Consider the following 16,832-nt stretch of genomic DNA (forward strand, 5'->3'; position numbering starts at 1 on the left):
TAAGAACTACCGCCCCATCTTACTCCTCCCATTCCCTGCCAAAGTCATTGAGAAAGCCGTCAATACTCAGCTCGCCGCCTTCCTTGAATCCAACAACTCCCTCGACCCCTCCCAGTCCAGCTTCCGAGCCAAACACAGCACCGAAACCGCCCTCATCGCTGCTACAGACGACATCCGAACGCTACTGGACAACGGAGAAACAGCTGCCCTCATCCTACTCGACCTTTCCGCAGCCTTCGACACAGTCTGTCATAGCACCCTTATACAACGCCTCAGCAACATCGGAATACAAGGAAAAGCTCCAGACTGGATCATCTTGTTCCTTGCCGGAAGAACCCAGAGAGTCCGCCTCCCCCCATTCAAATCAGAGGCCACCAAAGTCATCTGCGGCGTACCACAAGGATCATCACTCAGCCCCACCCTCTTCAATGTTTACATGAGTCCCCTCGCATCCATCGCGCGCCAACACAACCTCAACATCATCTCCTACGCAGACGACACCCAGCTGATCCTCTCCCTCACCAAAGACCCAAACACCGCCAAAACCAATCTACACGAAGGAATGAAAGAAGTAGCCGAATGGATGAAGAACAGCCGCTTAAAACTAAACTCGGACAAAACAGAGGTCCTCATCTTAGGATCATCCCCCTCTGCCTGGGACGACTCATGGTGGCCTCCGGCCCTGGGCACTGCTCCCATACCTACAGATCACGCACAAAACCTGGACTTCATCCTAGACTCCTCCCTCTCGATGACCAGACAAGTCAATGCCGTCTCATCCTCATGCTTCAACATCCTACGCATGCTCAAAAAAATCTTCAGTTGGATCCCCACCGAAACAAGAAAGACAGTCACCCACGCACTGGTCACTAGCCAACTAGAATATGGAAATACCCTTTACGCAGGAACCACAGCCAAACTGCAGAAAAAACTTCAACGCATCCAAAACGCCTCAGCCAGACTCATACTGGACATCCCCCGTCAAGCTCATATTTCCGGTCACCTAAAAGAACTCCACTGGCTTCCCGTCAACAAGAGAATAACGTTCCGTCTCCTCACCCACGCACACAAGTAAGTATGGGCGGAAAATCCGTTCCGCTCGCGGATTTTGCGGATTTTCGGTAAATTCGCAATCCGCGAGATTCGCGAATTTCCCGCAAAATCCGCAAATCCGCGAGCAGCGGATTTTATGGCTTGCTCGCACTGTTCGCGTGAGTTTGCGGCTTCCCAGTTCAACTTCGCGCCCTGCGAATAAGCGCTAAATTGCAGAAATACGATCTTAGCAAAACTGAAACTACTTACCAGGTTCAAAAGTTCAAGCTCATCATTAGTAGCCATTTCCTGTAGTGCTTCCTGAGGGGCCCCTCCAGAGTTCAGTTGCCTACTTGCAACTATTATGTGACCCTGCTCTGACCCTCAGAATAGTTACACAAATGCCAGAAAGGTCCTGAATTACAGCTAAGGGAGACAAGCAGGAGCCAGGCTGGAAGTTCAAATCCAGTGACACATTAATCAGCCCCTAATTCATTATTGTCAGTTGGGGCAGGGCAGGTGTTGTAACTAATTTTGCAACAATGAAAGCACTTAGCAAGTGCAAAAGATCACTAATCAGGAAGCACTAAGGAAGCAGGTGCCAGCTAAAAAAATATTCTGTGGCACATTAATCAGCCCCAAATTAATTCAGGTCACTTGAGGCAGGGAAGGTGTGCTTTGCTTTGCCACAATAATGTACACTGGACAACGAGAGGGTGCTGTGATGAAACAGAGGGTGGCATGGGTGAGCCAGAGGGTGGCATGTGGTGACTGAGGGTGGCAGTGATGAAGAAGAGTGTCCCAAACAGGCTGGATACGTAGAAACAACAAATTTGCAAAACTTGCGACCCGACAGGTAAGTTCGCGTTTGCGAAATTGTACAAAAACCCTCGCGACCTGGCAGAAACCCGCGCGGACACAAAAAAAAGAAAAAATCTGCAAATTCGCGAAAATTTGTGGATTTTGCGGATTGCGAGTTCGCAAATCCGCAAAATTCGCGAATGCGAGATTCGCAAAATTCGCCTATGCTTACACACAAGGCCCTCTATGACCTAGGACCCGAATGCCTCAACACACGACTGTCCTTCTACACACCCACCCGCCAACTACGATCGTCCAATCAAGCCCTCGCCGCAATCCTGCGTATCCATAAATCCACCATGGGAGGAAGATCCTTCTCCCACTTAGCGGCCAAAACCTGGAACTCTCTCCCCACTCATCTCCGCCTCTCACAGAACCACCTCTCCTTCAGAAAACAGCTAAAAACCTGGCTTTTCGATAAGTAATGCACCCACCCTCCCTCAAGCGCCTTGAGACCCTCTGGGTGAGTAGTGCGCTATACAAATTCTTGAACTTGAACTAATATTGACATCTTTGACGATTTCTATGTCCACTGTTGGAAATGTGTGCTTCTTACAGGTTCACTCGAGATTTTTTCCCTCTTTGGCAGAAACTGTTTACGTTAGCTTTAGAATTCTGTGCACATTACTCATACTATCCAGTGGTAAAGTGATTGTGCTCTCCCTTCCAAACATGGTACAATTGGTATACACCTGACTGGTACATTTGATTTACTTATAAGTCTCTAGTATATGCTATAACTGTACCCAGCACATGTAAATTGAATGCTATTAGTGGGGTGCCACTCACATTGTGCCACCCACTCACATTGTGCCACCCACTAAGGTCGCACGGTAAAACATGTCTCAGGTTTGTCATTGCAGTATGTAGTGCAGTTTAAAACTGCCATTTTGATCTGGGGGAAAAACATTTTTTCCAGGCCTAAACATTCCTTTCAAATACGTTAAATGGCCCCTCAGGTTGGCCTTGAAAGCCCACAGGGCAGGGTGCTTGACATTTAAAATATAGGTTATGTATATTTATGACATTACATGTCCTAACAGTGAAAAACCTACTCTCAGAAAAGCATGAGGTTACAATATAGCTCCTTATAATGCATAGGTCCAGGTTGGGACTAGCTAGACAAATGATTCAAGGACTTCTTGTAATAGGAATTTTAAATCCAACATAATGGTCATGTCTGAAGTGAGATTACTATTTTGAAATGTGACGTCTCCCTTCCTAAGTCAACAAGACCCTACTGCCAATGCCCAGTGTCACATAACTGCTAAAGGCTCCTCTGTGGTGGGTTGAAGTATTTTGCTTCCAGACAGTGGGTAAAGAGCTTGAGTACAGGGAACTGTTTGTCTTCTTCGGGCAGGATGGTCTTTTGGCTGTGCATTGCCTCTTCCAGAGATTCAAAGGAGGCCTACCTACCCTGTCACTAGTATATGTGACTCACACATGTGCCTACTCCCTCTATTGTCCTTGTGAGAAATGTGGTTGTTGGTTGAGGGGGTGTGGGCCCTGGTCAAGCAGCAACCACAATCCTTGCCAGGGTAAGATACAAACAAACCCCAAATTAACTTGTGCGCAAACCCCTGGTAGCTTGGCACCGAGCAGTCAGGCTTAACTTAGAGGCAACAGGTAGAGTATTTGTGCCACACTTCAAACAGTAAAACTGTGAAAACACTACACAATAAGATACCCCACCAGGTTAGAAAAATAGAGCAGAATGTAATAACTATAGCAAAACCAAAATGACAAAATTTCAATCAGTAGACCTGGAGTTATGAATACTTAAAGAATAAAGTGTAAAATAGCACCTTAGAAGCACAAAGCTCCAACCATGGCTATCTAGTCACGCTAGACAGGTCAAAGTGAAATTTTCAGGATGACCATGGTGGATTGCAGGTCCGATCCAATTGCAGGTCAGTCCAGCTGAAGGGTCACATTCTCAGGCTCATGCCAAGAGTCCTGTTCATGTTGCAGAGGGCTGCGAGGAACAGAGAGAGCATTACAGGATGCTGTTGACGAAGCACGAGGAGCCAGCCAGCATTTCAGGAAGGCATTGCTGAAGCTTTGCGATGGCGGCCCCCACGAGCAGTCAATGCTGCAGGGCGAGGAGTCAGACTGACGGAGCTCCATGCTGATTTGTGGCTCAAGCGATGAGGTCTTTATGTGAACAGGCCCATGTGTTGTCGCAAATAGCCCAAATGCTTAATTTCAGTGCCCTTAAGCCACACCAAGGGTGCAGGACCTGAGAAGCACCACTTGGAGTCAGGAAATCAGCAGACTTGCCCTCTGAGTCACTCAGGGGTCCTGGGTTCAAATTAAGTTACAGGTCCAGTTCTCGTTCTCCAGGCAAAGTGCTGAAGGCAGCAGGTCAGCATAGCATAGCAGGGCAGTAGTTCCTTTGGAGCAGGAGTCCAGCAGAGCTGCAGTCATTGTAGCAGCACAGTAGATCTTATCACCAATGACAACCGCCAAGGGGAAGGTCTGGTGAACCCAGCTCTACACGCTACAGCAACTGCCAGCAACAACTGGTAACATGAGATTTGCACTTCACAGTACAGCATTGATAGCCTGCAGTGAAACTCCGGGAATGACCATTCAGTATGCCTGACGGGATCTTCATGCTATAGGGACCACGGTCCACAAAGCCCAGCCTACTGTTTGCCCTACAGTGACGGCCATACACAAAGGTAACCCTGCTCCCCATGGCTGCCTCTACCTCAAACTAGACAGTGCGCAGGAACTTTAGAAGATATAATTTTCAGCAGGACTAGCCTGGTCCCTGTATGTTGCTGATCTTGTGACTTTCCCTGGGTTCATATGGCCAGAAAACCACAGGTGGGGCTTTGTGATTTTGACTGCTATACTTAACTTAAATCCTTGAAATTGCAGATCTCCTGTACTTCTAATTGGATTTTTATTTGTTTTGGGGTTAAAAATGTATTACATTTTACTCTATTTTTCGAAATTACTGTGCGATTGTTCTTGTGTTGTGTTATCACTTTATTACTGTTTAAGCACTGCATCAATATTTTACACCTTGCCTCCAGGTTCAGGCTGATTGCTTTTGTGCCAAGCTATCAGAGGGTCAAGCACATGCTAATTTAGTGACTTTTGAGGTTCACCCTGACAAGGACTGTAGCTGATGCTTGAGAAGTCCTGCCCCCCCCCCCAGCCAACAGCCCTATGTACTATGTTGAAATATTTTACTTCATCTTCAGAAAATATAAACAGATTAATGTTACAAAAAAATGATGACAAATTTACAAAAGAAACAATTAAAAAATAACATGGTTGCAAAATATTGGCTTCCTTGCAAGCTGCTGTTATTGACATGAAATGAAATACAGTATTTAATAAAGCACACAGCTACTCAAGCTAGAGTGTCCTGCTGCATATGCAAATATGGTATTTAATTGCCTAAGGTTTAAGTAGAGATTATCTTAAAAATCTCAAAGATAAAGAGCAATAACCTTACCACTGCACTAAACAACATAATTTGACAAAAATATCATCCATTTATAGTTAAATTTCCATTGCTTCTAGTTCCTTCTGGGATGGGATGAGATTGGAAACATAATTCTGGGACTTAATAACTCCTATGCACAAGATCCTGATGATATAACTGCCAATATACGAAAAATTGGTACATCGTTGTGGGCAAAAAATCTTAAACCGTCTGTTGGATTATTGTTTAAGGGATGATTCGATTCCTCAAACATTGATGGGCAACAACAAACTATGCTTAAGTATGGGTAAAAAATATGTTTTTCAACACAAAATGATGCTCTGTGTGGCTTTTGCAGATTTTATTAGCACACTTGACTGTGTCAACCGTGCCACATTGTGGCATAAATTAATTACATTTGGCATTCCAATTGAGATATTAAGGCCATTGCTGAATTTCCATTCAGAATATTAGATAATAGTACTTCTGGGGTAGGAAAGGTAGTGCTGTGGAACTATTGAGATTAAAAATGGTTTCAAACAAGGCTGTATAGAAACCAGGAATCTGTATACTATAATCCCACTGTGGGGAAACCAGGTCCTCTTTGCCATCTTTTGTGATATTTCATACCATTCAAAGCACTGAGCAACTGTGGCCTGGAAGAGGGTTGAAAGAAATACATCCTTGAGTGATGTACCTCAGATTTACTTTAACAAGCCAAGTGCAATGGGTGGACAGAAGTAAATGAGTACACTATTCAGCTAATAATAAAATCCCCGACAATTTGACTGAAAGGTAACTCCATAATTGCAAAAAAGAGACCTCTGTTTTATCTGTCTTATAAATAAACATGTAGCACAGCAAGTCCCATTGCTGTGCTGTGCTGCATGATAGGAAAAGAGCAGGAATGCACCATGCTTAAGAATATACAACACATTCTTGTCATTTTCCAGTGATGGTGGACAATGCGTTGCCTACCTCCAACGCAGGTGCAGGTGCAAGGGTGTGTGCGTTGTAGGACGGATTGCTTTTGTGCTAGAAAGAAAACCTTCCTGCGCAAAAACAGTCCTCTGAGGAATTCACTTCTTTCCATGTGTGCTGCATAATGCAGGACACAAAAACTGAGGAATTGTACCCACGTTGCACCCATGGAACGCCTCCCTGGGGCAGAGTACAGCAACACAGTGATTTGTGCTGCATTGTGTTACTTTAGATTCATCAAGCCACACAAAGCCAAGCAAGTTGATCCTCTGTGGCTTGATAAATCATACTTGAGAGTTGTGGCGTTCTTGCACCCTGTGGCATTATGCAAAAGCAATGCAACCCTTTGATAAATGTGCCCCTTTATATTTTCAGGATTACCAAATTAGTGAATTTCACGGTGAGGAGGGTGTCAACCCAGTTATGTCATAATTATTTAGAAAGTAAAGATATGCAACAATTTACTGTGCACTCTATACAGTATAAGAACCTTTTTCTTTTCCTGGAGGAAAAAACTGGTATTTTCCTTCCTATAAATGAAGAAGGCGGTATCTGATTTCATTGTATTTGTACACACCTGAAATTTATCAACTAGCCCATTAGTGCTTGGCTTTAAACAATTTTGAATAATAATGATCTTTCCAGCCAATACAAGCTGTTCATTGTGCCCAGAGCAGCAGCTATTCAGGGCTCTTGGACCTACTCCTACTAACACTCATCCTGTAGTTCATTGGTGCTAAGTAAGATTCGCTAGAGGAGGAGCCTTTACACAGGGATCCACTAGCCCAGGATATCCTTGCTTAGTTCTGCATTCATGAGTGAAATCAGTTGTCTGCTACAGATCCTTTAACAAACATATTGTGTAATAAATTATCACAATAGGACCCTTGTCATGGGTTAGGTCAAACATCCTGCACTCGATAATGGCCCACAGCATGGTGTTAGAAAACTCAGGGACGTAAACATTACATTTGTGGGTTTTTATGATACTAATTCAAGCACTAATTCCTGTTTCTCCAGAAATCACGATTTTCTCTAAACTGGTAATGAGGGCCTTGATGCTTCGTTGAACTTGTGTAAACCGGTGCTTGATTTGCAACAAAGTAAGTGTAGGTGCCCCACATATTTAGGTCGAGCCTAGGCAGTGGGTTTGCGCTGTCTGCAAGACCTGCTGTAAGCAGCATACGAGTGTTATCCCACCTGCTGCTTGCCATTGATTAACTCCTCTTTCCTGTCTCCTTATTGGTTGGCACTCCGATTGATCCCTTCCATTTTATTGCAAGTAGTGCAGGCCAGCTACAGTTTTATTACGCTGTAAGTTTTTGCGTGTTTCTTTTAGGGACTACTTCTTTTCTTTTTTGATAGTGATATTCTATCACCACAGAGCCCAGTTTCATGTTTTCTTTTTTTATTCACTATGGCGCTACTTCGCGGTCGCCATGCACACAACTTACATATGCCTGGGTGCCGCGCTTTATATTTTTGCACTGCACCAGCTCTCATCATTATTTGTGCATTGTAAATGCTTTTTCCCCTTTATGTTGGTGTGGCCCAAGACAGCCTGGCATATTTTACCACGGCATTCACTTTGGTGTCCGTAGGAGAGGAAGGGGAAGCTTCACCCGCATCTGAGGTGAGCCGCAAAAATGAAAAGCAATGTTTGCAGTAAAGCCTTGTTTTGGTGAAGTCTGTTAAACTGTATACATATATTTGTGGACTTTAAGGGATGGGGTGGGAGAGGAGTGGGGCGTCTTAAGAAAAATACGTGTCCTGCTTTCGTGTTTCCTTTCTACTCCCCTCTTGCCATCCTGGGCTCTGTCCGTTTGTGCAGTGTGTTTTTTTTCCATTCGGTTTCCGGCCACAGTTCACAGCTTTGTCCAATGCGGTTTTATCAGTTGTGCATCTGCAAAGTTTTTTTCCCACCCATTGGGAGGGTGGTTGGGTTGGTGGTGGTTTCGCTGTCGTCGTCATTTGGCTCTTTCCTACCTCCCGTCTCCCCATGACCCCCTCCTCCTCCCGGAAGTGCTTTATTTTTCTTTCTTCCTTTTCTGGCAGATCTCTGCTTGCCTCCCTTACCCTTTCCGGGAACTCGGAGAGCCAAATGCTGTTTCCCCGTACTCACCTTTTGAAACAAAACAAAGCAAACACATTTCTAATGTTTCCAGATAACACACCATCTTCCTGCAGATACCATTCCGCTTACGCAGGGTCCTAACAGTTCAGTTTTAGCATTCTCCATTTTGTTGCTGCTTCAACCACCAACTATAAAACATTAGCTATAAAAATGCTGTTGCCCAGGGTTCTCGTCTCTTGGCTATAGCTATCTGGGGGTGTAAGTTGCTTTAATGTGCACAGTAAGCAAGCCTTAAAGACCTCTGAAAGCTCCCTACCCTCCAACCATCTACACAGTCAAGTCTGTTACTGAACAAGGGTGGCGGGAGGGATAAAAATATTAATACCACTTACCTTGTACAGCTGCCAACTCTCCTCCATCACCGTCTCTTGCCCGGTTCAGTCCAGTCAGTCCGGTCAGGCTCCCCTATGCCATGGTTCAGCGCTCAGACAAGCAGTGGGAGCCTGTGCGTGTTCCTCATCAGGCTGGGCAGTACACCCTGTTGGGGAACATGCTAAGTGTGCATGACTGTTTGGGCAGCCCAAGAGGGGCGTCCATACATTCATGCCCACTTATGTGCACATATTTCTTCCTCCCCCTGCTGGCTGCGATGACAGCCAAGCCCCGCCCCAAAACCTGCTTCAGCATGGATAAATAGAATAACAACATTCTGTTGTTATGATGTTACTTTTCCTTCTTTGCACTGCCGAAAAGCAGTGGAGCGACATTTCTCCTCCTTAGCGGAGGAGCCGCCAGTGCAGCTTTAAAGACACCCCTAACTCTCCATCTCTCTCTCTCTCACACACACAGTTTTTTACTCAGTTAAAACAGATTTATTATTTACTTATATAGGAGCTTTGCCTCTGAAGTCTTTTCTGTTATGAGATGTGTCTTTTTTAGGTGAACCCTCATCTCCTCCTCGGATTTCTCCTGCTGGTTTCCCTATGTTGTTTTTTTCTTGTACCACCTTTTGTGATTTATGGTGGGTGCTGTTATTTGATTGAGCACGGCGCCCTCTTTTATGTTTTAAAATGCAATAGCCTTAAGTGTCACAAATGCGAAACACATTGAGAGAGATTTACAAAAAATTAGCGCAATGCAGCGTAGCCCCCTGACAGGGAGAGGAGCAGAGGAGCGCCATATCTACAGAGACATGATTCTCTCCTTCCCTTTCCCTTGCACTGGTGCTGTTTACAGCTGCTGTGTGCCATGCACACACCTTAGTGCCGCAGCGCTGGGTGTGTGCATGAGTCAAGCATAGGTTTTGTACAGGAAGGGTACCCTTCCTGTACAAAATACTATGCTCGACACAAGGGAAAGCTTTTCCCACTTTGTATGTGTGCTGCACATTGCAGCACGCAAGCAAAGTGAGAAAAGGAAGGAGAAATGAAAGAATTTCTCCTTCCTTGCGCCTAGTTTAAAAAGGAGCAGTTTTCTCACGCTAAATCCAATCTACTCTTTTTAGTAAATTGGGTTTAGCATTAGAAACCCTGGGTGGTTGCATGGGAACGCCCATGCACAACCCTTGGTACGCCGCCATGGCGCAAAGTAATGCAAGCTTCGCATTACTTTTATGTTTTTCCCAGCGCTAAACAAGTGGAAAGTAAATTACAAAAAAAATATTTTCGTCGTTTTGCGTCACTTTTGTGACGCAAAAACGGCGCAAAAGCTTAGTAAATCCGCTCCACCATTGTATTGCAAATGCTTGTTTATGGACGCACCGTGCGCCTCCAATATTACCAGTTCGGTCTCTTTTCGCATGGCCTATTTCTTAATTCTAAGATGCAGTTTTGTATTCTGCCACAAGATGGTGGAAGGGTCTCATAAAAGAACCAAGATGCGTTCCATTTTGCTTAATATTATATCTTGGAAAGTTATGTAACATTGCAGCTGCAAGGAAAAATATAAAGTTAAGTGTCCCAGTCCCCTTTAGAACGAGCCTGAACAACCGAGATCATGTTCCTGAAGGTGTTGGTAGGTAAATTTTAATCTTGAAAGCTGCGCTCTCCCTTCTTAATTAAATTGAACAATATCACTACCACAGAAACAGGCACCCCTCAATCACTGCTGCATTGTCCTGTTTACCTTGAAGCCTTTCAAACAATTCATTAGCCGATGCATCAGAAAATGTAACGGGCCTCACAACGAATTCACTCATAGAAGAGCAAGTTGGAAGTTTTCAGAGTTAGCAAAGAAATTCAAGACAGCATTTCCGTAGTAGACAATGCTCGACAGCAGAGAATTAGAATACACGGAAAAACACGAAAAGTAACAGTAACATGGAATTTTAAACCAACAATACAAAAAAATCCTGTTACCAGAGGTCATACAATGAGGGAGTGTGTCATAAGAGGGGCACCCTTCTATTCCTTGGCACGTGGGTGAGCAGGACTGATTGCAAGCGCTCGATTTGGCAGGGTGGGAATAAAGGAGAGGGTGGTTTACCTTCCACAATTAGGAATGACGTCTTGTTCTTCTGCCCCTCAGCAGTGCAGATCACCTGGGCACTGTTGTCGACCTTGGCCACATCCTTGATGGTCCAGGTGGCTCTGAGGCCACCCGGTGCTTCCGGGTCGCAGGCTGCCTCAATCCTGGGGTCAGGAACCAACGGTGGAGTTCCAGGGCACGTGATGCTCGTGCTGAAGCCGTTCGTGAAGATGAAGAAGACAACGGGGGTCTTATTCTGCGTGACACATTGAAAGGTGACCGTCCGTCCTATCTGGGCAGTAATGTTCTCCGGGGTGAACTGGGGAAGGATGCCATGAGGACCTACAATAAAGAAGAAATAAAGTGAGCAGCAGTGAAATGTGGCAGGCCAGCTCCTGGAGGGACCAGTAGAGGAGGAGAAAGACCACGCAGTCTCACCTGCTCAGTCATTTCTTTTCTTCAGTTTTATATAGCGCGAACTCAACTCGAAGGTACTGGAGCGCTTTACATGAGCACTAGTTACATGCACAAGAGCACCTTCAGGGACGTATTTATGGGCTTTTGCCATGGAGCAGCACCGCAGGCCTCCCTGCTGCGCTGCCCTAAGGCAAAAGGACGGGCAGGAATGAGCTGTATCTATATGATACGGCACATTCTTGTCCTTTTCCCCTGCGCTGGCGCACAATGGGCTGTCGTGCGCCAAGGCAGGCACCTTTGCACCAGCAAGCGTGCCTGCATTGCGCGGATGATTGATTTTGTGCAGAAAGGGACACTTCCTACACAAAATCAGTCCATTCAGACGCTTTCCCCTTTTTAGAAAAATGAAAGTATGAGGAGAAATGGTTTCATTTCTCTTCGTTGTGTATAGGTTCTGACGCATTCCCAGTTTTACGATGTCTCGTAAATCTGGGAATGTATCAGGTTCCATGGGTGCTGTGTGGGAGCACCCACAGCAACACCCATGGAACGATCCCAGCCAGGGCCCGTGGAAGGAGTTACGGTGGGGCAGGAAAACGGGGCAGGGGAGGGGCAGGGTGGGAGATGCTAAAAACCGGAATATGGATAATTGGAGGTAAGTAAACAATTTAATAAATAAAACGAATTTTGTAGCGTGCCCTGCATCGCATTTTGCGATGCAGGGCCCGCTACGAAATTCATTTTATTAATGAAATTGTTTACTTACCTCCAATTATCCATATTCCGGTTTTTAGCATCTCCCACCATGCCCCTCCCCCGCCCGCCTTCCTGCCCCACCTTAACTCCTTCCACGGGCCGCGGCTGAACGATCCTTTCACACAGTTCTCTGCCTTAAAGAGGCACATAATCATAAGGCCATGAAAAGCCACTAAAGTGGCTTCATGTGGTCTTATAAATATACAGTGGCACATTGCGCCACCAGAACGTAAAAAAAGTGACGTTCAAGGGGTGCAAAAATGAGACCCTCAGTTTTTGTAGGCACTGGAGGATAAGTGCTTTGCCAGAATCACAGGATGTTGATCAGATCCACGTCAAGACTCGAACCCCGTTCCCCAGCCCAAATGTCAGCAGATCTATTTTGCCACATCCTCTGTTTACGTTGCATAGGGAACAATATTTAATCATAGTCTCTATCCCAGCCGCAGAGTCAGCTGTCATTTCTGCCTTTAGTGCGTGAAGACAGATTCCTACATGCAGTGAATGATGGGCAGACTCATTACCACCACCACATGCAATACAACTGACTCGTTCTGTACCCTGCTTAAGGTGATTATTTCCTCGTTTGTGCTAGAGTGGGTACCTGCTCATTAGTGCATGGCTACTTGGGTTAATGTATGTTTGTACAGACTTATAAATTGCTACAAACTGGCCTCCAGGGGCACCGTGCTGAGAAAGGCGTACTAATGAAAGTAGAAATTCTTTGGTCGGCGCACAGGCTTTAAGTGTTCTATTTGCGCTGGTGTAGCGTGCTCCAGTGGTATCACTCTCTACCTCTTAGAGTGTTGAGCATGTGAAGATTTGAAGCATCCTCTGTGTAGAGGATGGCCCTCTGGGCTCAGCTAATAGTCCGCTGTGAAGCGTTCAAAATTTATTAGAATATTATTCCAATGAAGGTAGAGGTTTCAAAAAGGTATTTATTTGAAGATAATTGTTGTCATTAACTTCAAGGTTAACTTCTTATTAGCGAAATTCACATGTTCTTGTTTTTTACAATCCCACAAGTTTTTGCAAAGCGTTCCCAATGCATTTCGTGGACAAAGTGATTCTCAACATGTGATATACTATCTTAAATGTCCATGTGGACTTACATGAGCCCCCTCGCGGCCATCGCACGCCAACACAACCTCAGCATAATCTCCTACGCCGACGACACCCAGCTGATCCTCTCCCTGACCAACGACCCCGCCACCGCCAGAGCCAACCTACACGAAGGGATGAAAGAGGTAGCCGAGTGGATGACGACCAGCCGCCTGAAACTGAACTCTGACAAGACGGAGGTCCTCATCCTGGGCTCTTCACCCTCCGCCTGGGACAACTCCTGGTGGCCTCCCGCCCTGGGCACCGCACCCAAACCGACAGACCATGCACGCAACCTGGGCTTCATCCTGGACTCCTCCCTCTCCATGACCAGGCAAGTCAACAACGTCTCCTCGGCGTGCTTCAACATCCTACGCATGCTACGGAAGATCTTCTGGTGGATCCCCACCGAGACCAGGAAGACCGTCACCCAGGCCCTCGTCACCAGCCGACTGGACTACGGCAACGCCCTCTACGCCGGTACCACCGCCAAGCTCCAGAAGAGACTCCAGCGGATCCAGAACGCCTCAGCCAGACTCATCCTTGACATCCCATGAACCAGCCACATCTCCGGACATCTGAGAGACCTTCACTGGCTCCCCGTCAACGAAAGAATCACCTTCCGCCTCCTCACCCACGCACACAAACCCCTACACGACCAAGGCCCAAGCTACCTCAACAGCCGGATCAACTTCTACGCTCCCAAACGCCACCTCCGATCAGCCAACCACGCCCTCGCCGCCGTCCCCCGCATCCGAAGAGCGAGTACAGGAGGAAGGTCCTTCTCCTACCTGGCCGCCAAGACCTGGAACTCCCTCCCGGCCGACCTGCGCCTGACCCAAGACCACCTCTCCTTCAGGAAGAAGCTGAAGACCTGGCTGTTCGAGCAGTAGCGGCACCACCCCTCCCCCAGCGCCTTGAGACCCTACGGGTATGTAGCGCGCTCTATAAGTGTCACTGATTGATTGATTGATATATGTGGGTAAAACGATCAGAAAAATTAAGGTGCGAATATCTGAGCATAAGAGCAATATCAGAACCAACAACCCGAGGTCAAGTGTCGCCACACATTTCAATGAAAGACTTCACAACATCAGCCAACTGCAACACATATAGATGTTGAAAAAAATCATTTTTTAAAAATGATTGTTTATGTGCAGGAAGGGTCACCTTCCCGTACATAAACAATCATTGGCCTTTTGCTGCTTCCATGTGTGCCGCACAACGCAGTACACATGGAACCAACAAAAATGAGGAGAAAATAAACATTTCTCCTCATTTCGCCAGGTTTTCCCTGGTCTTAATTTTGACGCTGCCTCCTTTTTACGCAGCCCTTGTATATAGCGTCAAAATCAATGGGTGTTGTGGTGGAACGCCCACCGCAATACCCACTGCACTTCCCTTTCACGCTAAGTACTGCGTGAAAGAGTAGCTTATTTATAAGGCAGCATTAATTAACATTGCCGTGTGAATAAGGCGAAGCACATATTGCCACAGGTACGTCACTTAAAAGTGAAGTTCCTGTGGAGATAGGGGTTAGTAAATATGCACCAAAGTGTTTCAATTCTATTTCAGCGAAGATGTTACTGAGAAAAATAAGTATGGGAAGAATAGACTACATTATTTACACTGCAAAATGTATAAATTTCATTTGTTTGCGATCTCTGTGAAACAAGTACACATCAGAAACCAAAAGTATAAAGCCAATTGTACGACTAAGTGAGAGATTTGTTGCTAAAGATGCAATCAGTTTAGCAGGGTGCAGGTAGAGCATTGGTACAATGTTCCCTATCCCAAATGCATCCACCTCAGTTCAGACTGGAAGGGAGGGTCAACAAGGCAGTCTATTCTTCAGGAGGAAAGTTCTGTTCCATTCACATAGGTGAGGTCCCACGGGGTGGCATATGTACTGATGAACAGGATGGAGAAGTAGAAAGAAGACAGGAAGAGATAGGCAACTGTGACTTAAGTATGGGTAACAGACGCAGTGGAAGACAATGGATGTGGCAAAAGTAGAACATATAGCCGAGGGAATTGTTAGTTTTAAGTGTTTAATAATGTCCCAAATGATGTTGCTGCACAAAGATGAAAGAATGCACCTCAACACCAGGATGTATTCAATTACCATCCTATTGATATGTTTCTCTACATGGGTTCAACAAAGTAGTGATGTTTGAAAGTTTCAATGTCATACAGAAAACTGGCAATAAACTGTGCAGCAAATCAGCTGCCTTGCCTGAATCATGGAACTTTGATTGGTAGTTCAGCTTGCTTGGTACATGCACCTATTATGTTTGGGTGGTTTTATGTATGTATGTGTGTTCTTATATAGCGCTTGACTTACCCTAGGGCATCTCGCGCTTGCCTTGGGAACCCGTCCTGGCTTTTCCCTGTAAGATAACCCGTCCTGGGCATCCCCAAGGTGAAAGCCAGGCATCCCACCGCGGGGGGGTGGGGGGGTGGGGGGGGGGAGGCAGTAGTGTAGATTAAGCAAGCTAATGCCCAGAGTTGCAGAGTGTGAATGATTAGAGTGGGCACCGAAGCGAGAATTATCGAGTCCGTGGACAACTGGGCTAAAGACCCTGCCGCGTCGGGAATTGAACCCTGGTCCCGGGTCTGACCTCTGCTTCAGGGTATGCCTCCTCTAACCAGTGAGCCACACTTCTCTACACACAGTGCAGCAACATAAAAGCCCGGATTATGAAACACATTCTGTGGATGCATTATTGTAGTTTATATATGCAGCAGTGTTTTGTGAAATCTGCAAAGTATGAAAATGATGTGGCAAATATTGTGGAAATGCAATCCATCAATAATTATGCAATGAATGCTTCAGTTACAGAACCTAATAAATCCACGAACACTCACTACTATCCATTATTTTAGTAACAAGTTATTCATGATAGGCAAAGAAAACCTAACTTCATTGAGTGCATTAACTCGGTGCTCATTGATAGCTGTACTTTACCAAAAACATTTCTTTCGAACTAAGTACCCCAAAATAAACGTGATAAAAAGAAATGAACAGATAACTTGAAATATGCCATCTCAGTGTTCTAGCGATATTTATAAGCCACTTTTCCTTTGGCCTCATGACACATGATATCAACAGAAACAATAGGGTCTTAGCTGGCCATGCGTGGTAAGGTGCACATTGGGGGTTGGTAGGCCAGGCCCTGTGGCCAATAACACCCTGCATACAGCCAAAGGCCATGTGTGGTGGGAAGTTGCCTGCCGCAGGTGGTTGGGCGCACTCATATTCCCCATATGCATATTTCATACACAAAACGTGCAAACCATAACTTGCACACCAAATGCAATGCTCATGTCTGCACCCTTGATGTCACAGAGGCAATTACAAGTTCAAAATAACCTTAAGGTGAGATTATTGTGATGACAATGAATATATTGTCATTTGAATCAACACCAGATGAACTAACAGAGAACATTGAAGCCTCAGCAGAGGATATCACCTGTATTTTCAATGCACAGGTGTTATTTCCCTTACATTCTAATGCATACCATGGTCCTACCTCTGATTAAAAAACAAATCTAAATGCCTCCTCCCCATGCAACTACTGTCCTCTCTATATTCAAAGTTTCCTGTCAAATATCATTGAAACCGAAGTAGCCAATCAACTTGAGTACTACATAGAATCTAACAAATTTAGCTGTGTGAAACTTGCATAATTTGTTGTAGCG

At 45.5% G+C, this 16,832-nt stretch overlaps 1 protein-coding gene across 2 annotated transcripts in view; it reads right to left on the reverse strand.

Annotated features, from left to right (window-relative positions):
• Positions 1–16,832, reverse strand: part of LOC147701291 (uncharacterized) — a 67,987-nt gene that overhangs the window by 38,940 nt on the left and 12,215 nt on the right. For both annotated transcript variants that reach the window (XM_086928616.1, XM_086928615.1), the window contains exon 2: positions 10,875–11,198. In XM_086928616.1, the coding sequence (XP_086784742.1) occupies positions 10,875–11,198 (324 nt within the window). The remainder of the gene's footprint in view (positions 1–10,874; positions 11,199–16,832) is intronic.

This window comes from Lissotriton vulgaris, chromosome 7 (genome assembly GCF_964263255.1).
Source record: "Lissotriton vulgaris chromosome 7, aLisVul1.2, whole genome shotgun sequence".
In the NCBI taxonomy this organism is placed as follows: Eukaryota; Metazoa; Chordata; class Amphibia; order Caudata; family Salamandridae; genus Lissotriton; species Lissotriton vulgaris.